This window comes from Lampetra planeri, chromosome 29 (assembly GCF_965212315.1).
Source record: "Lampetra planeri chromosome 29, kcLamPlan1.2.h2, whole genome shotgun sequence".
NCBI classification, from domain to species: Eukaryota; Metazoa; Chordata; class Hyperoartia; order Petromyzontiformes; family Petromyzontidae; genus Lampetra; species Lampetra planeri.
The window spans coordinates 4,069,707-4,087,653 of NC_136135.1; the positions used below are offsets into that span (position 1 = coordinate 4,069,707).

Below are 17,947 nucleotides of genomic sequence, written 5' to 3' on the forward strand. Positions count from 1 at the left end.
AAAACAGTCTTGGGGGAATCCCCTAGGTCGACTCAGCCTCAGACGAGTACCCTGAGCGATGTGTGGCCGCAACCGATTCCTCGTTATGCCGCTTCCCACCTTGATAGGTGCTTGCTCAGCCCTCGCCCCAACAGTCTTTGGGGGACGATCGGGTGGGATCTTTGTCTTTCTGCGGTCGGCGAGTGTGGGAGTCTGAGGCTCGCACCAATTGAGTTTCTTTAAATGTTAGTCGAGGCGTAGTCATCGGGCGCGGGGGGGGGGTGGGGGTTACGCTGCTGGAGCGTTGTGTGCAGAGCATCAGCCGGTGATGACGCGCGTGCGACGCACACGAGCTGGAGGGTGAATCACAGAGACGCGTCTCAACTTGATTGGCGATGTCTCATTGCCCCTTGCCTTCTACGTTTTTGTAAGGTATGCGCAGTATTTGCGTATTTATCTACGTATGCATCAGGGGTGAAGATTGCTTAAGAAAAGAACAAATATATATTTTCAGGTTTTTTTTGTTGAAAGAAACACTTTTCAATCGTTGCCCGGGCTTTAAGGTGTTCGGACCATTTGCTTGATGTAATCGTTTTAAGTATCGTCACGCTAACAGGAGTAACGTCACCTGATGCCATGTGACTCCACTTGTGGTGGGAAAAGCACGGACGTAGCATCGTGCAGTTGACATCACAAGAAGTGATGTCATGTCAGATGAATCCCTTTTGTCATATCTAGGCCGGATTTTCTGAATTTTTGGAATTCATCCCAGAGTCGGAAATACGTGCTGAGTATGTGTGTTTGTGCTTATCCAGTGACGCTGTACATAGGTGTATGCGTAGTTTTCTCGAGTTATAATAAGTATAACCCGTAAAAACAAAGTTTTTCACTATAAATCCTTTATATGCGTGGCAGCGAACTTAATATAAAGGATTTAAAAATATATTCACCTGTGGAGGACGCGGGGATCGATCCCGCGACCTTTGGCATGGGAAGCGAGGGCGCTACCAACTGCGCTACTCCGCCACGGCCTGTGGAGGGGTTACGCTCTGGGCTCTTACACTGTGACGTTCAGCCAAAGCCATGAATGAGTTATATTTGAATATATGTAAAATATTTTTTTTTTGCCTAAAAAGTGTAAAATTTTGGGAATTTTTTTTCACGAACATTAATTGTCTCGCACAACGAGTCTGTGTGGAAAATGTCAGCTCGATTGGATCACGGGAAGTGGGTTAAAAAACGACCGAAAGATTTGCACGGTCGTAAGCAAGCAAGCAAGCACGCAAGCAAGCACGCAAGCAAGCACGCAAGCAAGCAAGCGAACTTAATATAAAGGATTTAAAAACGTCTATTGGTCACTGCTAGAAACATTTCTCTGCGAATTTGCAACGACAAATCGTTCAAAAAAGTTCTGGCCGCCCCAAATCCACGCCTCTTGCACCTCAACTCGCATCCGAGCAACGTACGCACATGCAACCGAGGGGTTCTCGAACGCTGTCGCTCATCTCCACAGCCCATCTCCTTTCCCCACCTTCGCACAACTTTCCCTATTAAATTGCTAATAAGACATTGACATGTCACGTGCCCCCCCCTCCCCCCCTATTGATTGTTAAATGATAAAATAATTCACCTTGGCGCGCATTCGCAACTGCGCGCTCGCGTTTGGTGAGTCACGAGGAGCCAAGTTGGAACGGATTCCTCCGCGTCACACGCTCAGGAACGATCGCGCGAGGTCACAGAGGGTCAGGCCGAGCGTGCTATGGAGCCACGCGGCTTTGCCACGCAGCGACCCGGCAACGCAGCGTTGGTGGATCGCGCACAGAGCTGGCCCATCGTGTACGTGAGACCAGAGGACAGCGGTGCGATGCCTGCAGGAGGCAGTGTGGCAAGCAGGTTGCTGACTCTCTGTCTGCGCCGGGATTCACCGTTTTGGCGGAAGAAAAAAAAATCACGTCAGCCGACAAGGAGTTTGGCCAAACGTGTCAAGTAAGACGAGATCGTGTAACCATCGCTGCTCAAAACTATTTTTATTTTTATAGAGTGCAATTGTGAACAACAGACAAATCAGACATTAGCACATCAAATCGGCATAATCATTGATTCACTGCAGCTCAAAGACTCTTGAGACTCGGCGAAGGTTTTCCGTAACAGTAAATGATTTAGGAAACAAAACGAAAAAAAAAACACAGATTGGGACTGGATACCTGCGTGCCACGCAATTGAAGCAAGACGTCCTGTGAAGAGCACAGCGATCGTTCTCGAACGAGACGCCGCTGTGCCCTCAAAACTGATCGCGTGATCATCTGTGGAGGGGGGCGGTGGGAGAAGGGTACATGGGAGGCTGCTGTGGATTGAATTGGGGGGGGGGGGGGGTGCCCGCAGTGCTGATGGCATTTTTATACCCCCCCAAAAATGCAGAAATAAATCCAGAACGGAACGTACAGCCCTTGATAAGAACGTGCGACGAACCTGCGACCGACGTCACACTTCAAGTGAACCCGTGGTACGTGCGAATGTGCGGTGGGCGAGCTAATTGCACGGTGCGCGTTCGTGTGTATTATTATATCGTGTCGTTTGTAAGGCAAGTGAGAGAGAGTGAAATCGGTGGCATTGGGAGTTGGGTTTTTTTTTCTTTCTTTTGCCGGGCAAACGAAAAATCGGCGAGAATCGGAAGGCGCAATGGTAATTGTTAGATACGTGTTTGGGAGAAAAACAAATCTTAATTGTGCACTGCAACATTGTAAACACAGTACGGTCGTGGGTTTCGTGAATAGGGAAATATGTGAGCGTGGTTGGCTTAAAATGTCGAGTTGTTTAAAACGACGAATGCAAATTGTGAAATGCAGTACTAAAGGGTATTGCAGCAGACTATGAAGGCATCGTAAAATAAAATGTACTCGCATTTTTATTTGTGAAAGAAAATTAAAACTTGAATGCACAGTGTGCATTAAATATAGGAGGAAAAAGACAAACATCCTGCTATAGCCACCACACACTGTTGAGAACGAGTGATGTGAGCGAGCACTGATGAAGGCTGGCACGGCGCATAAACAGGGGAGGTAGGACATCACCACGCACGGTCGCCTTTGTCTCCCCAGTGCTGACGTTTACTTACACACCACACTACGTACTCATTTGAGGCTGAGTCTACCTAGGGAAGGCTCAGGACCGGTTCCGATAATCGTCACTGATGACGGTGGCCGTGGGCGGGCATCGAACCCGGGTCACCGGGTTCGTAGCGCAGCGCGTTAACCATTGTGCTTCCTTCACAAAGACGAAGATCTCCTGCATAGCCTTAACAGAACTGTTGGGGCAAGTGCTGTTAGCGAGCACCTATGAAGGCCAGCACGGCACACGAGGAGTTGGGTGGCCAGCACCACACCCGACCGCCTTTGTCTCCCAAGTGGCGATGTTTACACACCGCACCAGGTACTAATTCGAGGCTGAGTCGACCTAGGGGAGGCCCAGGACCGGTTCAGAATAATCGTCACTGATCTTGGACGGTGAGCGGGTACCGCTCCGCTGTGTGCGTGCGCACACACACGCACACACACGCACACACACGCGGCCTGGCCGTACGTCCGTGGCGCACGCGCACAAACGCAAACGCCGCCGCGCGGGGGGCCGTGTTTGATGAGCGCCCGTGACGTGTGGCCAAGGGAAGGGGCCCCCGCAGGCCCCCCACTGGTCCCAACTGCCCCCAACTGCCCCCCACTGGTCCCAACTGCCCCCAACTGCCCCCCACTGGCCCCAACTGGCCCCAACTGCCCCCAACTGGTCCCAACTGCCCCCAACTGCCCCCCACTGGCCCCAACTGCCCCCAACTGTCCCCCACTGGCCCCAACTGGCCCCAACTGCCCCCAACTGGCCCCCACTGGTCCCAACTGCCCCCAACTGCCCCCCACTGGCCCCAACTGCCCCCAACTGCCCCCCACTGGCCCCAACTGGCCCCAACTGCCCCCAACTGGTCCCAACTGGTCCCAACTGGTCCCAACTGCCCCCAACTGCCCCCCACTGGTCGCAACTGCCCCAAACTGGCCCCAACTGCCCCCCATTGGTCCCAACTGCCCCCAACTGCCCCCCACTGGCCCCAACTGGTCCCAACTGGCCCCAACTGGCCCCAACTGGTCCCAACTGGCCCCAACTGGCCCCAACTGGTCCCAACTGGCCCCAACTGGGCCACCACGGCCGTGACGTCCCACTCCCTGGCTCCCACCGCGAGCATTGGCGATATTTGCCGTGCGTTTTCCGGGCGTGACCTTCATCGAAGGGGGGGGGCAGGGCGGCCCCCCTTGACGCGGCCGGCGTGCCGTGCTCACACCCCGGCCGTAACCTTTTGCCGTTCCCCCCCCCCCCCGCCGAGTTTGCATTTCAAGCGGTGGCTCCTGTGTACGCCCCCCCCACCCGCCGTGCCCCCATCACCCACCTGGGGTCCTCAAACAACAACAAAAAGCGGGCTTGGCCTTTAAGGTGTTTTTTTTTCGTTTTACATCCCCCGCTTATGTTTTGTTTTTATTAAATTGCTGCGAGTGGTCGTACCGTGCCGTTGGCAAGGCACTGTCGGTTGCGTGACGCCACTGAGCAGGTTCTCTTCAAGAAGTTTTACAGACCTCGGACGAAGCATTTGAGTGCCTAGATCACTCACGAGGACATCTCTTCTCATGGCCGCTCTACATAAGCCGTGCTAATCGCACCTCAGATTAGCACGGTTGGCTACGTACGGTGCGAAAGAAGTTCAAGTGCGCGTACGTACATACATGCAAGGCAGATAAAAGAAGAAGACGCTTCGTCTCAATCCAATGCTGTACCGGATGAAGGCCTCCCCTCAACGTGAGGACGTTTGATCGTACTTCACCGTGCTGGCCAGCGATGGTTGGTGAAAGATCAGTGGCTGGGCGGGCTACGACCACTTCAGATATCACATGCCGATGTTAGCCGTGACCCAGGAGTAGCGCGGTGCGTCAACCACCGCACCACCGTTCCCACTCCGTTCGACGAAGCGACATTCAAATAAAAGACATTGCCTGTGTGGCACAGACGACGCAAGAAACACAGCATTAGCTTAGGAGTTTGTGGTGTCTTTCTCCCCGTGGTCGCGTGGATTTTTTCCTCCGGGTCCTTAGAATCGACATCACGCATTTGGAGTATTTGGCCGCTATACATTTCCACGCGATAAGCCACTTCGTTGCGCTGTCATTTGTGAAAGCCAGGCCCGCTTGTGAAAAACATCTATATAGCTCAGTGGGTTTTGCCTAGTAAAATAAAAAATTGTTTGGTGTTTTGCATTTCGCCCTATAAGGGAAAGTGTGTGGGAGTTTTGCGGGAGGCCGTTGTTTTAAAAGATCCGCTCATCCACATTTTACGGGGGATCAGGTGACACTTTGTTCAAATCGCGGTGAAACACAACGCCATTATCCTCCAGGTGACACGAAACCCCAAACTGGAGGAGGGTGTCTTTACCGCACGGACAGATGCGTCTTTACAAACCGTGGCTGTGTGCGTTAGCCACCTGGCCGCACGAGCACCTGCTTTGGGTTTGTACCTCAGGACCTATTGCCTCCCCAACAACAACAGCCGCCATTCGCCACTAAGCGGCGGTGACGTCACTGCGGCGCTCGTGCCAGGCTGCGTGCACGTTGAGGCCAGGTGAAGTGTCGAATGCCCGCTGGGCAGGAGGCCACGGGACAGACCCAGCAGGTGCCACGGGTCAACTGACCGAGATGACCGGCCGACGCACCACCCGTGCCCCCTACCATGCCAACTCGCTGTGTTTTAGCCACCCGGCTATGTCAATATGAAATATAACGACTCTGAATTAACGTCGCGCCCGTAACATCACAACACGTGTCTCAGAGCGAAGCTTTTTTTTTTTCCTAGGGGGGGGGCGTTCCCCCCCTGACGGTGGCAGCTGTCCCTGTGCGGAACAGGGTGAACACTCTTACTGACCAACCTCGTTACAATGCAGGGACACACACACACGTCGTGTACCTGTGTATGCTTTGCCTGTGTTCATCATTTAGCGGCTCGTTGTTCTGTAGGTGTCCTGCTGTTAGCGACCGAATTCGGTGTGAGGCTTTCCTGTGCCTCGACATTGGCTCGTTCATCTAACGTTGGACTTTGCACGCTCATCAAGGTGGCCTGCTGTATGATGCGCATATCCGGAACTTACAGGCAAAGGATGGAAGTGCATTATTAAAAGGCTGGCTCTCCTCGAGTGCTGAATTATTATTTAATTCTATGATTTATTGCAGTGATACCTCGGGGCGATTTCACGACGCATGTGTTTTTTTACATATTTGCTGACAATATGATTTACGCGTTTGATATTCCCTTCACTCTCATAGCATAGAATTGTTTCAAATTGTTTTGCCGAGAGAAAAAGAACACCTCAATATTTTGATCAACTGACCCTTTTGTGCAAATTATGTTTTCATACGTGTACACGTACACACTAAGTGCAAATACACGCATAAGCGTATAGACTACTCATTATATTATTATTGTTTTACCAGGTAAGGCCCGCTGAGGTATATAGTTATTTTCAGAAGTGATCTGGCCACAAATGATAGCTCAACGAAGTGGCTTATTACGTGGAAAAGTATAGCAGCCAAATAATCTAAACGCACGTTTCTAGACTCTATGTTTCTATAGAAAGAGCTCCCAGGGTGCACTGATTTGCACCCATGCTTGTCTATTCGGCTGGTATATTACAATGTGGTGCAATGTTGATTATATTACAATGTCTAGCACATTGCACTACGAACCCGGCGACCCGAGTTACATTATTCAAACAACAACACAAAATGTGTCAAACGTGTCGAAAATCACTCGGCCTTTGAGCATTACGCAAAAAAAACGACACCATCAGCATTTCCTGAAGAAGTGCAGTGTGGTCCCTCTCGCCGCTGAGTTGACCCCGTCCGTTGGACCCACATCTGCTACGAGTGAAAATGTGAACCACGTTTACCAAACCCACGCTGACCAACGCCAGAGAGTGGCATATCTGTCAACCCAAACGGTTTACCCTGTATTCTTGTACAGGGATATTGAGTTTTCAGGGTCATATGGCCTACAGCCGTTTCAGCACGGGCAAAAAAAAAATCTTTGTCTAGATGTTTGTGTTTCTCCCTTGTGATGGGACTTTGTGGGATGAACGTTGAGATTTACAAGGGCACGGGGTGACCAATAAGGTCTGAATTGGTCTGTGATGAGGTAGAGAGAGGCACTGACAGGTATGGAGCCCTCATCCAGCAGCGAATTGACCAAAGGGCCGCCAGAAAGTTCACGGACGTGCCACGGCTCGCCGACGACTCGACTCTTGCGAGCCGTGCGTTTTGCACCCCACGGGCCCCCCCCCCTCTCCGCCGCCCCACCGTCATCGTCGCTGGCTCGCCTCCGAACTCGGTCGCGTCACGACGCTCGCGCACCTTTCGACGCGCTCTCAAAAGCCCGGTCGGACCGGTCAACCGTGCGCGAACTTCTTTATTTTTAATTCCAACCTCCACCAAACCTCCCCCTCCTCCCTCCCTCCCCCTCCGAGCCCTGCGGCGGTTCCACTCATCACGCTAGAAGCGCGCCGCAGTGGAAAAGTGACGTCTGCGCGCGCGGCACAAAGGGGCCCTGATGGAAAGGCGCACGGTGGCACAGCGAGGCTGCAGATGATTGCGCGCGCGTTAGGAGCGCGGACAAGCTGGAGGAGCCACGTTCTAATGACGTCAGTCGCCCCCCTGGTTCCCATGGCAACGGCGGTTGCCCTGACAACGTCCTCTTTAGGTGGTGATGATACGGTTGCCTGGCGACCGCTGACACAATGCGTGTTTTGCACTTTGCACGAAGTGAAACAGAATTCGGCGTTATTCCCCAAAGTCTGCGCAGAACGGCCGCAACTTGAAATGCGTTTTTATGCTTTTCATTGTGTGCAGGGCAGCCGATTTAAATTGCTATTTCCCACATTGTTTGGCGCATTCAAAATTAGTTTTCCTTTTCGGCCGGTTTCATTTTTTAATGCCGGTGCCTTTAAAAGGGCCATCATTTCGAATTCGATTTAAGACCAAAAGTTTTGCATTGCAGGTGTGCATTTAAAAAAATATGCATTTTATATGAAACAAAAAATCCAAAATCTCACAGACGTTACCATCCCATTCGACATCATTCCCACCTTGTTTAGCGGTTAAAATTAACCACCGCCTAAAAAACGTTTGCATTTCACAGCGCAACGCAATGGGCTCTCGTGTGTGCGTATTTCAATTTGCAACTCTATCCCTGGCATCCACATGTGTTCTTGGCCGGGTGATCTTTGCCGGATTGAAGCTGGGCCAGCTTTCCTTGGCGGCGGGGGGGGGGGTTCCTGAGTTCAAATCCCGACTCTCAGCGTCGGTAACAAACAGAGTTCAGATCCCCTGGTCCCTTTGCTTTGAGGTCTGGGCAAGGCCTTCTACGTAAAAAAGAAAAACACATGTCGCGACGGGCGTATTGTTGCGTTGCTGGCACCGCTCCGCTTTGTAAAACGGTTAAAACGAAACAAACGAGGGAGCTCGCAAAATCGCCAATTTAGGTTGCGTAAAAATGCCACGGCGTTTTTACATGAAAAGGAAATTCGACTTTAATGCTGCTTTTGATTTTTGGAAAGAGAGTCCTCGTGCCTGGCGCGAGAGTGAGGGAGGGAGAGAGGGTGGCCATCCGCTAAAGGCTCGAGTCCTTTACTACTGCTACTACTTATTTTTCATTTCACCAGGTAAGGCCCCCTGAGCTACGTAGGTCTTTTTCAGAAGCGACCTGGCCACACACGAAGTGGCTTATCATGTGGAAATGTATACTCTATTAACGCACGTTGATTCTAAATGTGGAGGGAAAAACCGGAGGACCCGGACAAAAATCCACACGACCACGGGGAGAGAGAGAGAGAGAGACATGCAAACTCCAATTATACAGTCGGAGTCAGGGTCGGGATCGAACCCACAACCTCATGCACGCCAGGCGAGGCAGTTAACGTCTCGCCACGGCGGCGAGATTGCCGCTCTCCTCTCTCTCCGCTGCACCGCTGCAAACGCGCCAACGAGAACTCTTCACCCCGGCTCACCGAGGTGCACATGGCAGACGGGGGCACGTTGTCTGTAGAGATGTTGCAACTGCGACGGGGTCACGCGAGGCCAGGGCGCTATAAACGTTTCACCTTTTGTGCCGTTACAGCGTTCAGAGCGACCGCACGCTTTCGGCTGCCCCTGCTGGCGTGCCCGTGCGCGTTTGTGCGCGCACGCCACTTCTGTGCATTTGTTAATGCTTGATAATTTAATGAGTTTTGTGGTGATTGATTTTAATTCACGTCTGTTTTAAGACATTTACATTCACTTGCTACAAAGGCGCATTTCAGAAAATTCGACAAAAATTCGCTGCGTAATCGCGAACACGTTTCAAACTAAATGCTCTCTGCGCTCACGTCATATCTTATGGAACAAGATAATTAATGACGTATGAATTGCGTTTGATACATACACATAAGGTGTGAATGAATCGATTAAGGCATGAATTAAAAACGGCTTAGCTTCAGAGATCAGAAGAGATCGGGCACACTCAGGGTGAATTAGAATTAGTCTTTTTTGTTTTATCAAGGTCATTTATGAACTGTATGGAGCGGTGATGCAACGATTAGCATGCTGCCCAGTGAACCCGGTAACGGAGTTTGATTTCGGACTGCAATTAACATTGGTGGCAAGCGTTATCGGATTCTTGTTGCCTTGACCAACCCGCGCTGACCAGCAAGGTGAAGCAGGGTCACGTGACTCCCCATGGTCCGCTCGGTGTGGGTGTCATGTGACCCCCATGACCCTCACGGTGGCGTGGGGGTCATGTAACCCTGCCTGAGCGCGTGGGGAGGTCTTTGTAAAGTGTAGCGGGTCAACGAGGCCTGTGGATGGCACACACACGTTCGCATCAGGATGAGAATGGAATTACAAAGCGCCGAAGCGTGCGTGCGTGCACGTGTAATAACTGCCCAGTAGAGGCTCCAATTGTGGAGGCATTTAGCAGGACGATGTCAAAAAACCGGCGCCTCTCTCCGATGTGTTTCCATGTTTCTTGGTGCGATGTCCAATGGTTCGCCCCAGGTGCTGGAGGCTTCTTCGGCAACTCAAGTAGATCGCTCACGTTTAATTCGGTTTCTTCAGCAAGCTCCCGGGCACGTGGCGTGAAAAGGTTTGGACATCTTTCCAGCCGATCAACACTCGGTGGCCAACCCACGTGTGTATACAACGTTGGGGAGTTTCACACCGCGACTGCAAAAAAACAACTCTTCACAGACGTTGCTCATCCTTCCCCGCCGCCCTTCCCCGCTTCTCTCGGCAGACTACCTGTCGAGCCACGGGCGACTGAGCGAGCGCGAGGCGCGACGGAAGTTCTCGCAGATCTTGGCAGCCGTGGGGTTCTGCCACCAGCACGGCGTGGTGCACCGCGACCTCAAAGCCGAGAATCTGCTCCTGGACTCCAACATGAACGTCAAACTTGCCGGTAAGAGAGCTCGCACGGGGGCTCGCGTCCGTTGTCGGGTTTATTTTTTTCTTTACCGGTGCCCCGTCGGTCATAAAAAAAATGTTATACCAGGTAAGGCCCCACTGAGCTATTTCGTTGTTTTTTTAGAAGCGTGGAAATTTATAGCAGCTAAATAACTATAAACGCTGTGATTCTAAATGTGGAGGAAAAAATCGGGAGGACCTGAAGAAAAACCCACGGGACCACAGGGAGAATTTGCAAACTCCAAATATCAGGGTCGGGATCGAACCCACGAATCTCCTGCGTACCAGGAGAGGAAGTTAACATCTCGCCACCGCGGCAAGTAAAGCCGCCACGCTCTCAACTGCAACGACTTCCGACGTTGCCTCTGTGTAAGCGGTGGAAACGGCACATTCCTACGGCAGAGCACAGTCAGATTGGTGCAATTGTTATTGACTTTTTCAGTGATGTAACTCGCAAGGAGGGGGGTGCCCATTACAGAGTAGAGATGATGACGTTAATTGTGATGATTGCAATGATAAATATCGTGATGATGTATCTTGATGATACAGATAATGGTGTTGATTATGGTTATTGGCGATGAGGGTTATAATGGTGATCGGGGTGGTGATGATGATGTGATTGTCTTTATGCACTCAGCAAAATTCTGGCTGAGATTTCAACTAGCGCCCTTGTATTTCATGGGCCCACGACTACCTCTCCAACTGAGCTGCAATGAACACGCTCGCATAATCTAAGCACATACTCGAGACAGAACCACGTTTTATGTACACTCACACACAATATATCACAATTGCTACGACAGTGTTCCATCCGCTGCTTAATTTATCATATATTTAGACTATTTTTTCCCCTACTTTCGCAGACTCTCAGTTGGAGCACATTAAGACCCATGTCCGAATGCCCGTAAATATTTATGCGTTGACACGCGTCCGGTATTTTACGGAACCTTCCGAGTTTCCATTGCGTCCGCGAGCGCGCTGGGCTAACAGCGGCGGGGGTTATAATTACGGCGCGGGTGTCGTGTGCAGTAGACACGGCGCGTATTCGATGGCAATTGAGAAGTTGATTGCGAATGAATGAGAGGGGTTTGTAAACGAACAGAGCAGGTGGTAACTGCGTCGCTAGGGGACACATCGGGTAACCTGGCCGTGGCTATATCTTTTTATCCAGATTGTAATCCTATCGCCGAGACCAATGCGTAGTATGGTACATTGACCTTTAACCGTCAGTGGTTTCTCTCCTTCCAAAACATTGGAAGAACATTGTGTTAGGGGGAGCTTTGGGGGGGGCAGGAGGAGTGGGGGGTAACAGCATGAAAATGTTTAACTTAAGTACGTTCCGTTCCTACGTACGGTGCGAAAGAAGTTCAACATACAACACTTTGTTTTCGTAAACGCGGCGGTGCTGCTGCTACATTGGCGGTGGCGCAGGGGAAAATAAAACCTCAACGGCGCATTCATCGACAACACTATGACCTAAATAAAATATAGATACTCATCGCTATGGAGGACCATTGGGCGAATCATCGTTTTGTTTATTTTACGTATTTTTTAAAAGCATGAGTTTTTGTTGTTTAACAAATCGATTGAGACGTTTCTTTCCCCCGAAAAGGTTAACATCAGCCGCGTTGCAAATTTGTCTCAAGCACCATTTGAACAAAAAAACGAACACGTTAAATGGCCGTTGTTGTTTTCTGCATTGCTCGTTCTCTCTCTCTCGGCGGAGGTAACGCGCGTGCATTACGTCGATGTATTACGTTCAGATGGAAGTGTGGAGGAGTGCGCCCAGGGGGGGGGGGGGGGTGGCGGATACAAAGCTGGTGCACCATCAGCGCGGTGCAAAAGAAGCTCAGCGCACGTACAATTGTCGTGGCTGGAGAACTCTCCAGCCACGTCTGGCCCATTCGCAGCATTGCCTCAACCACTAAACTCTGCGACCTTTGCCACTGCCCTAGAATGATCCCTTAACCCCCGAGCCTGACTCATTTATTCATTGGAACCGTACCCGCAGGCGCATCGCGTCTGCCGCGTGTTTCTCCATTATTAACGACTTTTACTTTGTGTCTTTCCGCGAAGGCGATTAGTTATGGAAATGCTTGGCTCCTGCCACGGTAATGTGGAATGTCTCGCCGCTGGCTCGGTGCTATGAGGGTCAAATGAGCAGCAACCCTTTTACCACCCGGACGGTCGTTCACGCTTTCCACCTTTTCCCTCGAGCGTTTTACCTCTGCAAACAAAACGCAACGGTTATAGCAAAGGCGCTCGCTCCTCCCTCCGCCATCCGTGGCCAATCCTGGGCTGTCTTCCTCACCTGACCCTGACTCGGCAACATCGGCTGTGTTTTTGCATACTGAGTAAATGTGGTGGTGGTGGTGACGATTGTCGGAACCGGGCCTCCCCTAGGTCGACTCAGCCTCAATTGATTGCCTGGTGCGGTGTGTAAAAATCATCGCCACCGGGAAGACAAAGGCGGTCGGAGCGTGGTGCTGGCCGGCCACCAACCCCTTCGTGGCGCCGTGCCGGCCTTCACGGGTGCTCGCTAACAGCACTTTCCCCAACAGCCTCCGGGAGGGAGACTTTACTGGGTTTCTTTGTCTGCGATGAGGTCAAGTTTTGGGGTTGGACTCATAGAAGCCACGTGGGTACAGCCGAGTTCAGTCGGCGGTCATACGAACGGCCGGGTAGGAGGAGGGGGGTGGGAGTCTTCGCTCACGTGTTCTTGTTGTTTAGCTGCACGGCATTGAGTAAGCGGTTTATACAGCGGCTGGGGCGAGGAGGAGGAGGATTTCTCGAATTGCCTCCTTTTGCGACGCCGTTAAAGCGGCTCGCGGTGCCCCTTTCCGATTCCCACTTTCGTTGCGCGGCTCGGTGTGCGTACGTCCGCACGCGTGCACGTTGAACTTCATTTGCCCCCCCCCCTCCCCCCGTACGTAGCCAACCTTTGCTCATGGGATGTGTATGAGAGCCAGGGTATGGCCGTTCCCCTAGACAGGGTGTTTCCACTTAATGTGTTATTAAAGTCAGGTTTTATTTCAAACAGAGGGGTGGGGTCACATGACATCTGGACCACCACCTTGCGCAAGCATCTTGTAAACAACAACTGCTCACGTGATTTCGTGTGACGTGCATTGGAGGGCAGGTGATTATAAGTACGTGGATGCACGTGGAACTTCTTTCGCGCCGTACGTAGACAATTTGACACGGCCCCGCCGATGTGACGAATCGTCACAATTTGAGGTTTGTGATTCGAGTCGAGAATCGATTTTTTTTTGGTATTGTATTGTTTCCCACGTGGTTTACGACCTCGTTTGTGCGTTCATTGGCCCACCTGGTTAGTGTATTTACCGCTCGTCTTGCCGAGCCAGGCAGCCAGCCACCTCATCAGCAGCGTGGAGGTGTAGTCCCCAGTCCTCGATGTTATTATTACGACGACGACGACTAATAACAATGATTATTTATGAATTGTCTAACGGAGCACTGCAGTGTTTCATTCACAGCCTTTGCGCGTCATGCAAAAGCCGTCAGCAGTTGCTGAAAAACTGCATTGTGGTTCCCTTGTGGTGGGTTACCATCAATATACATGTGTGCACACGTGACCTACTGACAGCAGCAGTGATACCAGGGATGGATAACTGTGGAACGGATTTCCCCTTAGTCGGGCCTCCACAAATGTTTTTAGTTTTTTTTTCTTCCTGTAAACCTCCTGCTGTAGTGACGTTGGCGCGTGATTTGCATACGTTTAGCAAAAACAATCGTAAATAATGGATTCTCACTCGCCCATTCTGCATCTCGAGAGGAAAACTCAATCTTACAGTCGGCAAATCGATGCCTGATCGATGTCATGCATGTGCGCGGTACGGCATCGCTTTTATGTTTTCCTGAGTAAGCTCAGCTAACCGTATTAACAAAAACGCCAGATCGTGATTTCTTTGAAGGCTTTCAAACAATAGGTGGGGATTGAAACGTGAATGAAAGAATTCGAACAAAGCCCAAAGTGGGCCACTGAAGGATGCAATGGTTGTGTTGTGTTTACGACTAAAGTCGTTCTTGTGTGTTTTGTAACGTTACGTAAACGTTGGTTAGTACTCTCTCCAATCGAGAATCTACATCTAACTCTGCATGAGATTACAATATGTGTGTATATATACACACACTGTGCTGTTGTGGTGTTTATCTTTGTAACCTCATACTCAAACAGAACCGTTGCCATAGGTCAAACAGAATGTTCGTTTAATGTTACATTATTCCCCGGATTATGAGATGCTTCTGGAGGAAATGAAGACGTGCCTGGTGTCAACGGAGTTTTTAAAGTTATCTCATTCTGGTCAACATCAACGTCAAATCTGGGCACGCACACACACACGCGCGCGCGTGTAGGATTATAAGAAGCACCCTTAGTTGGAAGAGCTGTAAATGTACAAAGATAAAGATCCACCGTGTAGCCTTCACAGACTGTTGGGGCAAGTGCTGTTAGCGAGGCCCTACGAATACCGGCACAGCACACGAGAGGGTGGGTTGCCAGCACCACGCCCGACCGCATTTGTCTCCCTAGTAGCGATATTTACTTTTGAGGCTGAGTCGACCTAGTGGTGGCCCATAACCGGTTCGGACAATCGTCACTGGCGTTAGCCGTGGGGCGGAATCGACCCCCCCCGGATAGCTGGGTTCGTAGTGCAGCTGCGCTAACCGCTACACCACCACCCCTCCCCTCCCACACGTACATCGCAACAAAGAAAGCTGTACAACAGGAGTATGGGACCAGCAGGCACGGAGCGTTCCGCGTGATGGGAGTGCAAAGGGGCTTTTTTTTTGTCCGTGTTTGGGACACTACTGGGGCACTTGCTTGTTTCGGCGGTGTGGGTTGACCGGGGGTCGTCGTGGGCTGTTGTTGAAATCTCCGTGGGCCCCTTCTCGCCTCGCCTCCGCCGCCGCCACTTATTTATTGCATTGTCCCGTGACTTTGGCCATTCGTTGGCGACACGTGCTTCTCAACAACAACAGCAACAGCGACAAAAAAACGCCCGCAACAGAAACGCGTCTTTGCCACTTCCATGTAAAACGTTCCCAATCGCAGCTTGGCACGCGTCCGATAAGTCTGGCCGAGCGAAACAAAAAGCGCACGCACGCACACACGCAAGACAAGGATCTATCTCTCCGTTGAGACTTTCACACCGCTGTGGCCAAACGCTGCTTAGCGAGCACCTATTATGTGTGGCCTGTGTGTGCGGCGGCACACGTGGGGATGGGCGATTCGTGCGGTCAGGGCATAATAATGCACCTTTTTTATTCTCAGGTTTTTTCGGTAAAGTCACGTAGGTAAAACATTAAAAGTAATGAAAGTAAAATAAAAACAAAACAAAAATAAAAATAAAATTCACGACGTTTCGGAGGCAACACAAGTCTCCGTCATCAGGTGGGACCGTCACAGCCAGATTAGCTGCATCAAGTGAAGCAATGATTCAAAATGTAATCCCTTATAAGCAAGTTGAAGGGGGGGAGGAGAGGGGGGGGGAGTTCATCAGAATGTGGTAGCCAATGAATGGAACGTATCGGGAGGGAGGGGGGTGGGAGGGGGAGGGAGCCAACAAAACATTTGGCGACGGCTTGGACGCGGCTGCTGCGCACGCCAACACAATGGGCAGAAAGGGGGGAGGGGAGGTCTGATACACATGATAGAACAAAGGAACGAAAATGCCCATGTTTATACCAATGCAGGCTGAAAAATGAAGAGAGTACTGTTAAAAATAACTGGGGATGTTAACACTCGGTGAAGTAAATTAAAATAGTGCCTGTCAGATAAGATGGTCCAAAAAGTGTAATTAAGTCTTTTTTGCGTGGTTAATAACATCTTTCCAGTGATTACTGAGTTTGTACCCATCATCACGGTTGAAATTATGTCTGTGTTTGTATATTTGTATGGCTTCGTGTACAAACCTTTGATGGTAGCCAGGAGGCTTGCAGAGAACCTTGGTCTCGGAAAAGACAATATCATGAGAGCCCGCCGAGTTGTAGCAATGATCGGCAACGGCCGAAGAATCAGTTCTGCCGTGTTTCAGATCTGACTTGTGCTCGCGGACACGATCAGCAACATGACGTTTTGTTTCTCCAATGTAGCAATCACCACAAATGCAACTCAATTTGTAGACTCCAGGATACTGTAAGTCAGGAACGACATCCTTCACAGATGGAATCAGATCACGGATTTTATGCACTGTGCTGAATCGGACTTGGATCTTATGTTTGTTTAGAATTTTGGAGATCTTTTTGGTCACGCCTGCTATGTATGGTAACGTGATAGTTTTGGTCGGAGTTTCATGTGGTTGTTTCTGTGTGGTGGGAGAGACAGCTTGGCGGATAGTACGGTCAGAGTATCCGTTCATCCTGAGGGCCCGATGTACATGTCTTAATTCATCAGTCAGGTGGTGTTGGTCAGAAATGCCATGGGCTCTGTGGTATAGCGTTTTGATGAGAGAATTCTTTTGAGATGGGTGGTGGTGGGAATCCGGTTTCAGGTAGGAATCTGTGTGGGTGGCTTTCCTGTAGACAGAATGTCCCAAGGATCCGTCAAGCCTCCTCTTAAACAGAATATCCAAGAATGGTAGTTTACCGTCTTTCTCCACTTCCATGGTGAATCTGATAGATGGGTGTCTAGAATTGATGTGGTCCAAGAAGTGGTTCAATGCTGGGAGGCCATGTGGCCAGATGACGAAAGTGTCATCCACATATCTCTTCCACAGGGAAGGACGCAGGGTGGATGTCTGGATGGTGTCTGATTCAAACTTTTCCATGAAAATGTTGGCTATAACTGGTGACAAGGGGGAGCCCATAGGGGTACCCTCATTCTGTTTGTAGAAGGTGCCATTCCAGGTAAAATAGGTGTTGGTGAGGCAATGCCTAACCAGCGCAGGTACATCAGAATTCAATCCCTGTTGGACTAAGTCCTCAATTATTGTTAGGGTGTCCGGTACTGGGACTTTGGTAAACAAAGATACTACATCAAAGCTGACGAGAATGTCATCAGGAGATAGTACCATGTCCTTAACCATAGAGACTAATTGGGTTGAGTTGAGTACTGCCGAAGAGGTCTTGCCTGTGAAGGGGAGCAGAGTATCTGGTAGAAAACGGGCTAGTTTGTACGTCGGAGAGTTTATCGTCGACACGATGGGTCGTAGCGGGGTGCCTTCTTTATGGATTTTAGGAAGACCATAGAGTCTGGGAGGTCTTGCCGCCGATGGTTTTATTTATTTTACTTTCATTACTTTTAATGTTTTACCTACGTGACTTTACCGAAAAAACCTGAGAATATGAATCATTGCAGTCACGAAAGCGTCAAATCTAGAAATAATGCACCTTTGCCTGGGGTTTGCCACCTTTGGCTTTCTCGTTGCTGGTCGCCAGACGCCGGACGGGGATTACTCATTTAAGAGCAATTGGCCGCGGGTCGGGAATCGAACTCGGGT

General features: G+C 50.5%; 1 protein-coding gene across 2 annotated transcripts in view; it reads left to right on the plus strand.

Moving 5' to 3' along the window:
• LOC144728598 (serine/threonine-protein kinase SIK2-like) overlaps window positions 1–17,947 on the plus strand; it is an 87,098-nt gene that overhangs the window by 28,357 nt on the left and 40,794 nt on the right. For both annotated transcript variants that reach the window (XM_078608133.1, XM_078608134.1), the window contains exon 4: window positions 10,321–10,482. In XM_078608133.1, coding sequence (XP_078464259.1) covers window positions 10,321–10,482 — 162 coding nt within the window. The remainder of the gene's footprint in view (window positions 1–10,320; window positions 10,483–17,947) is intronic.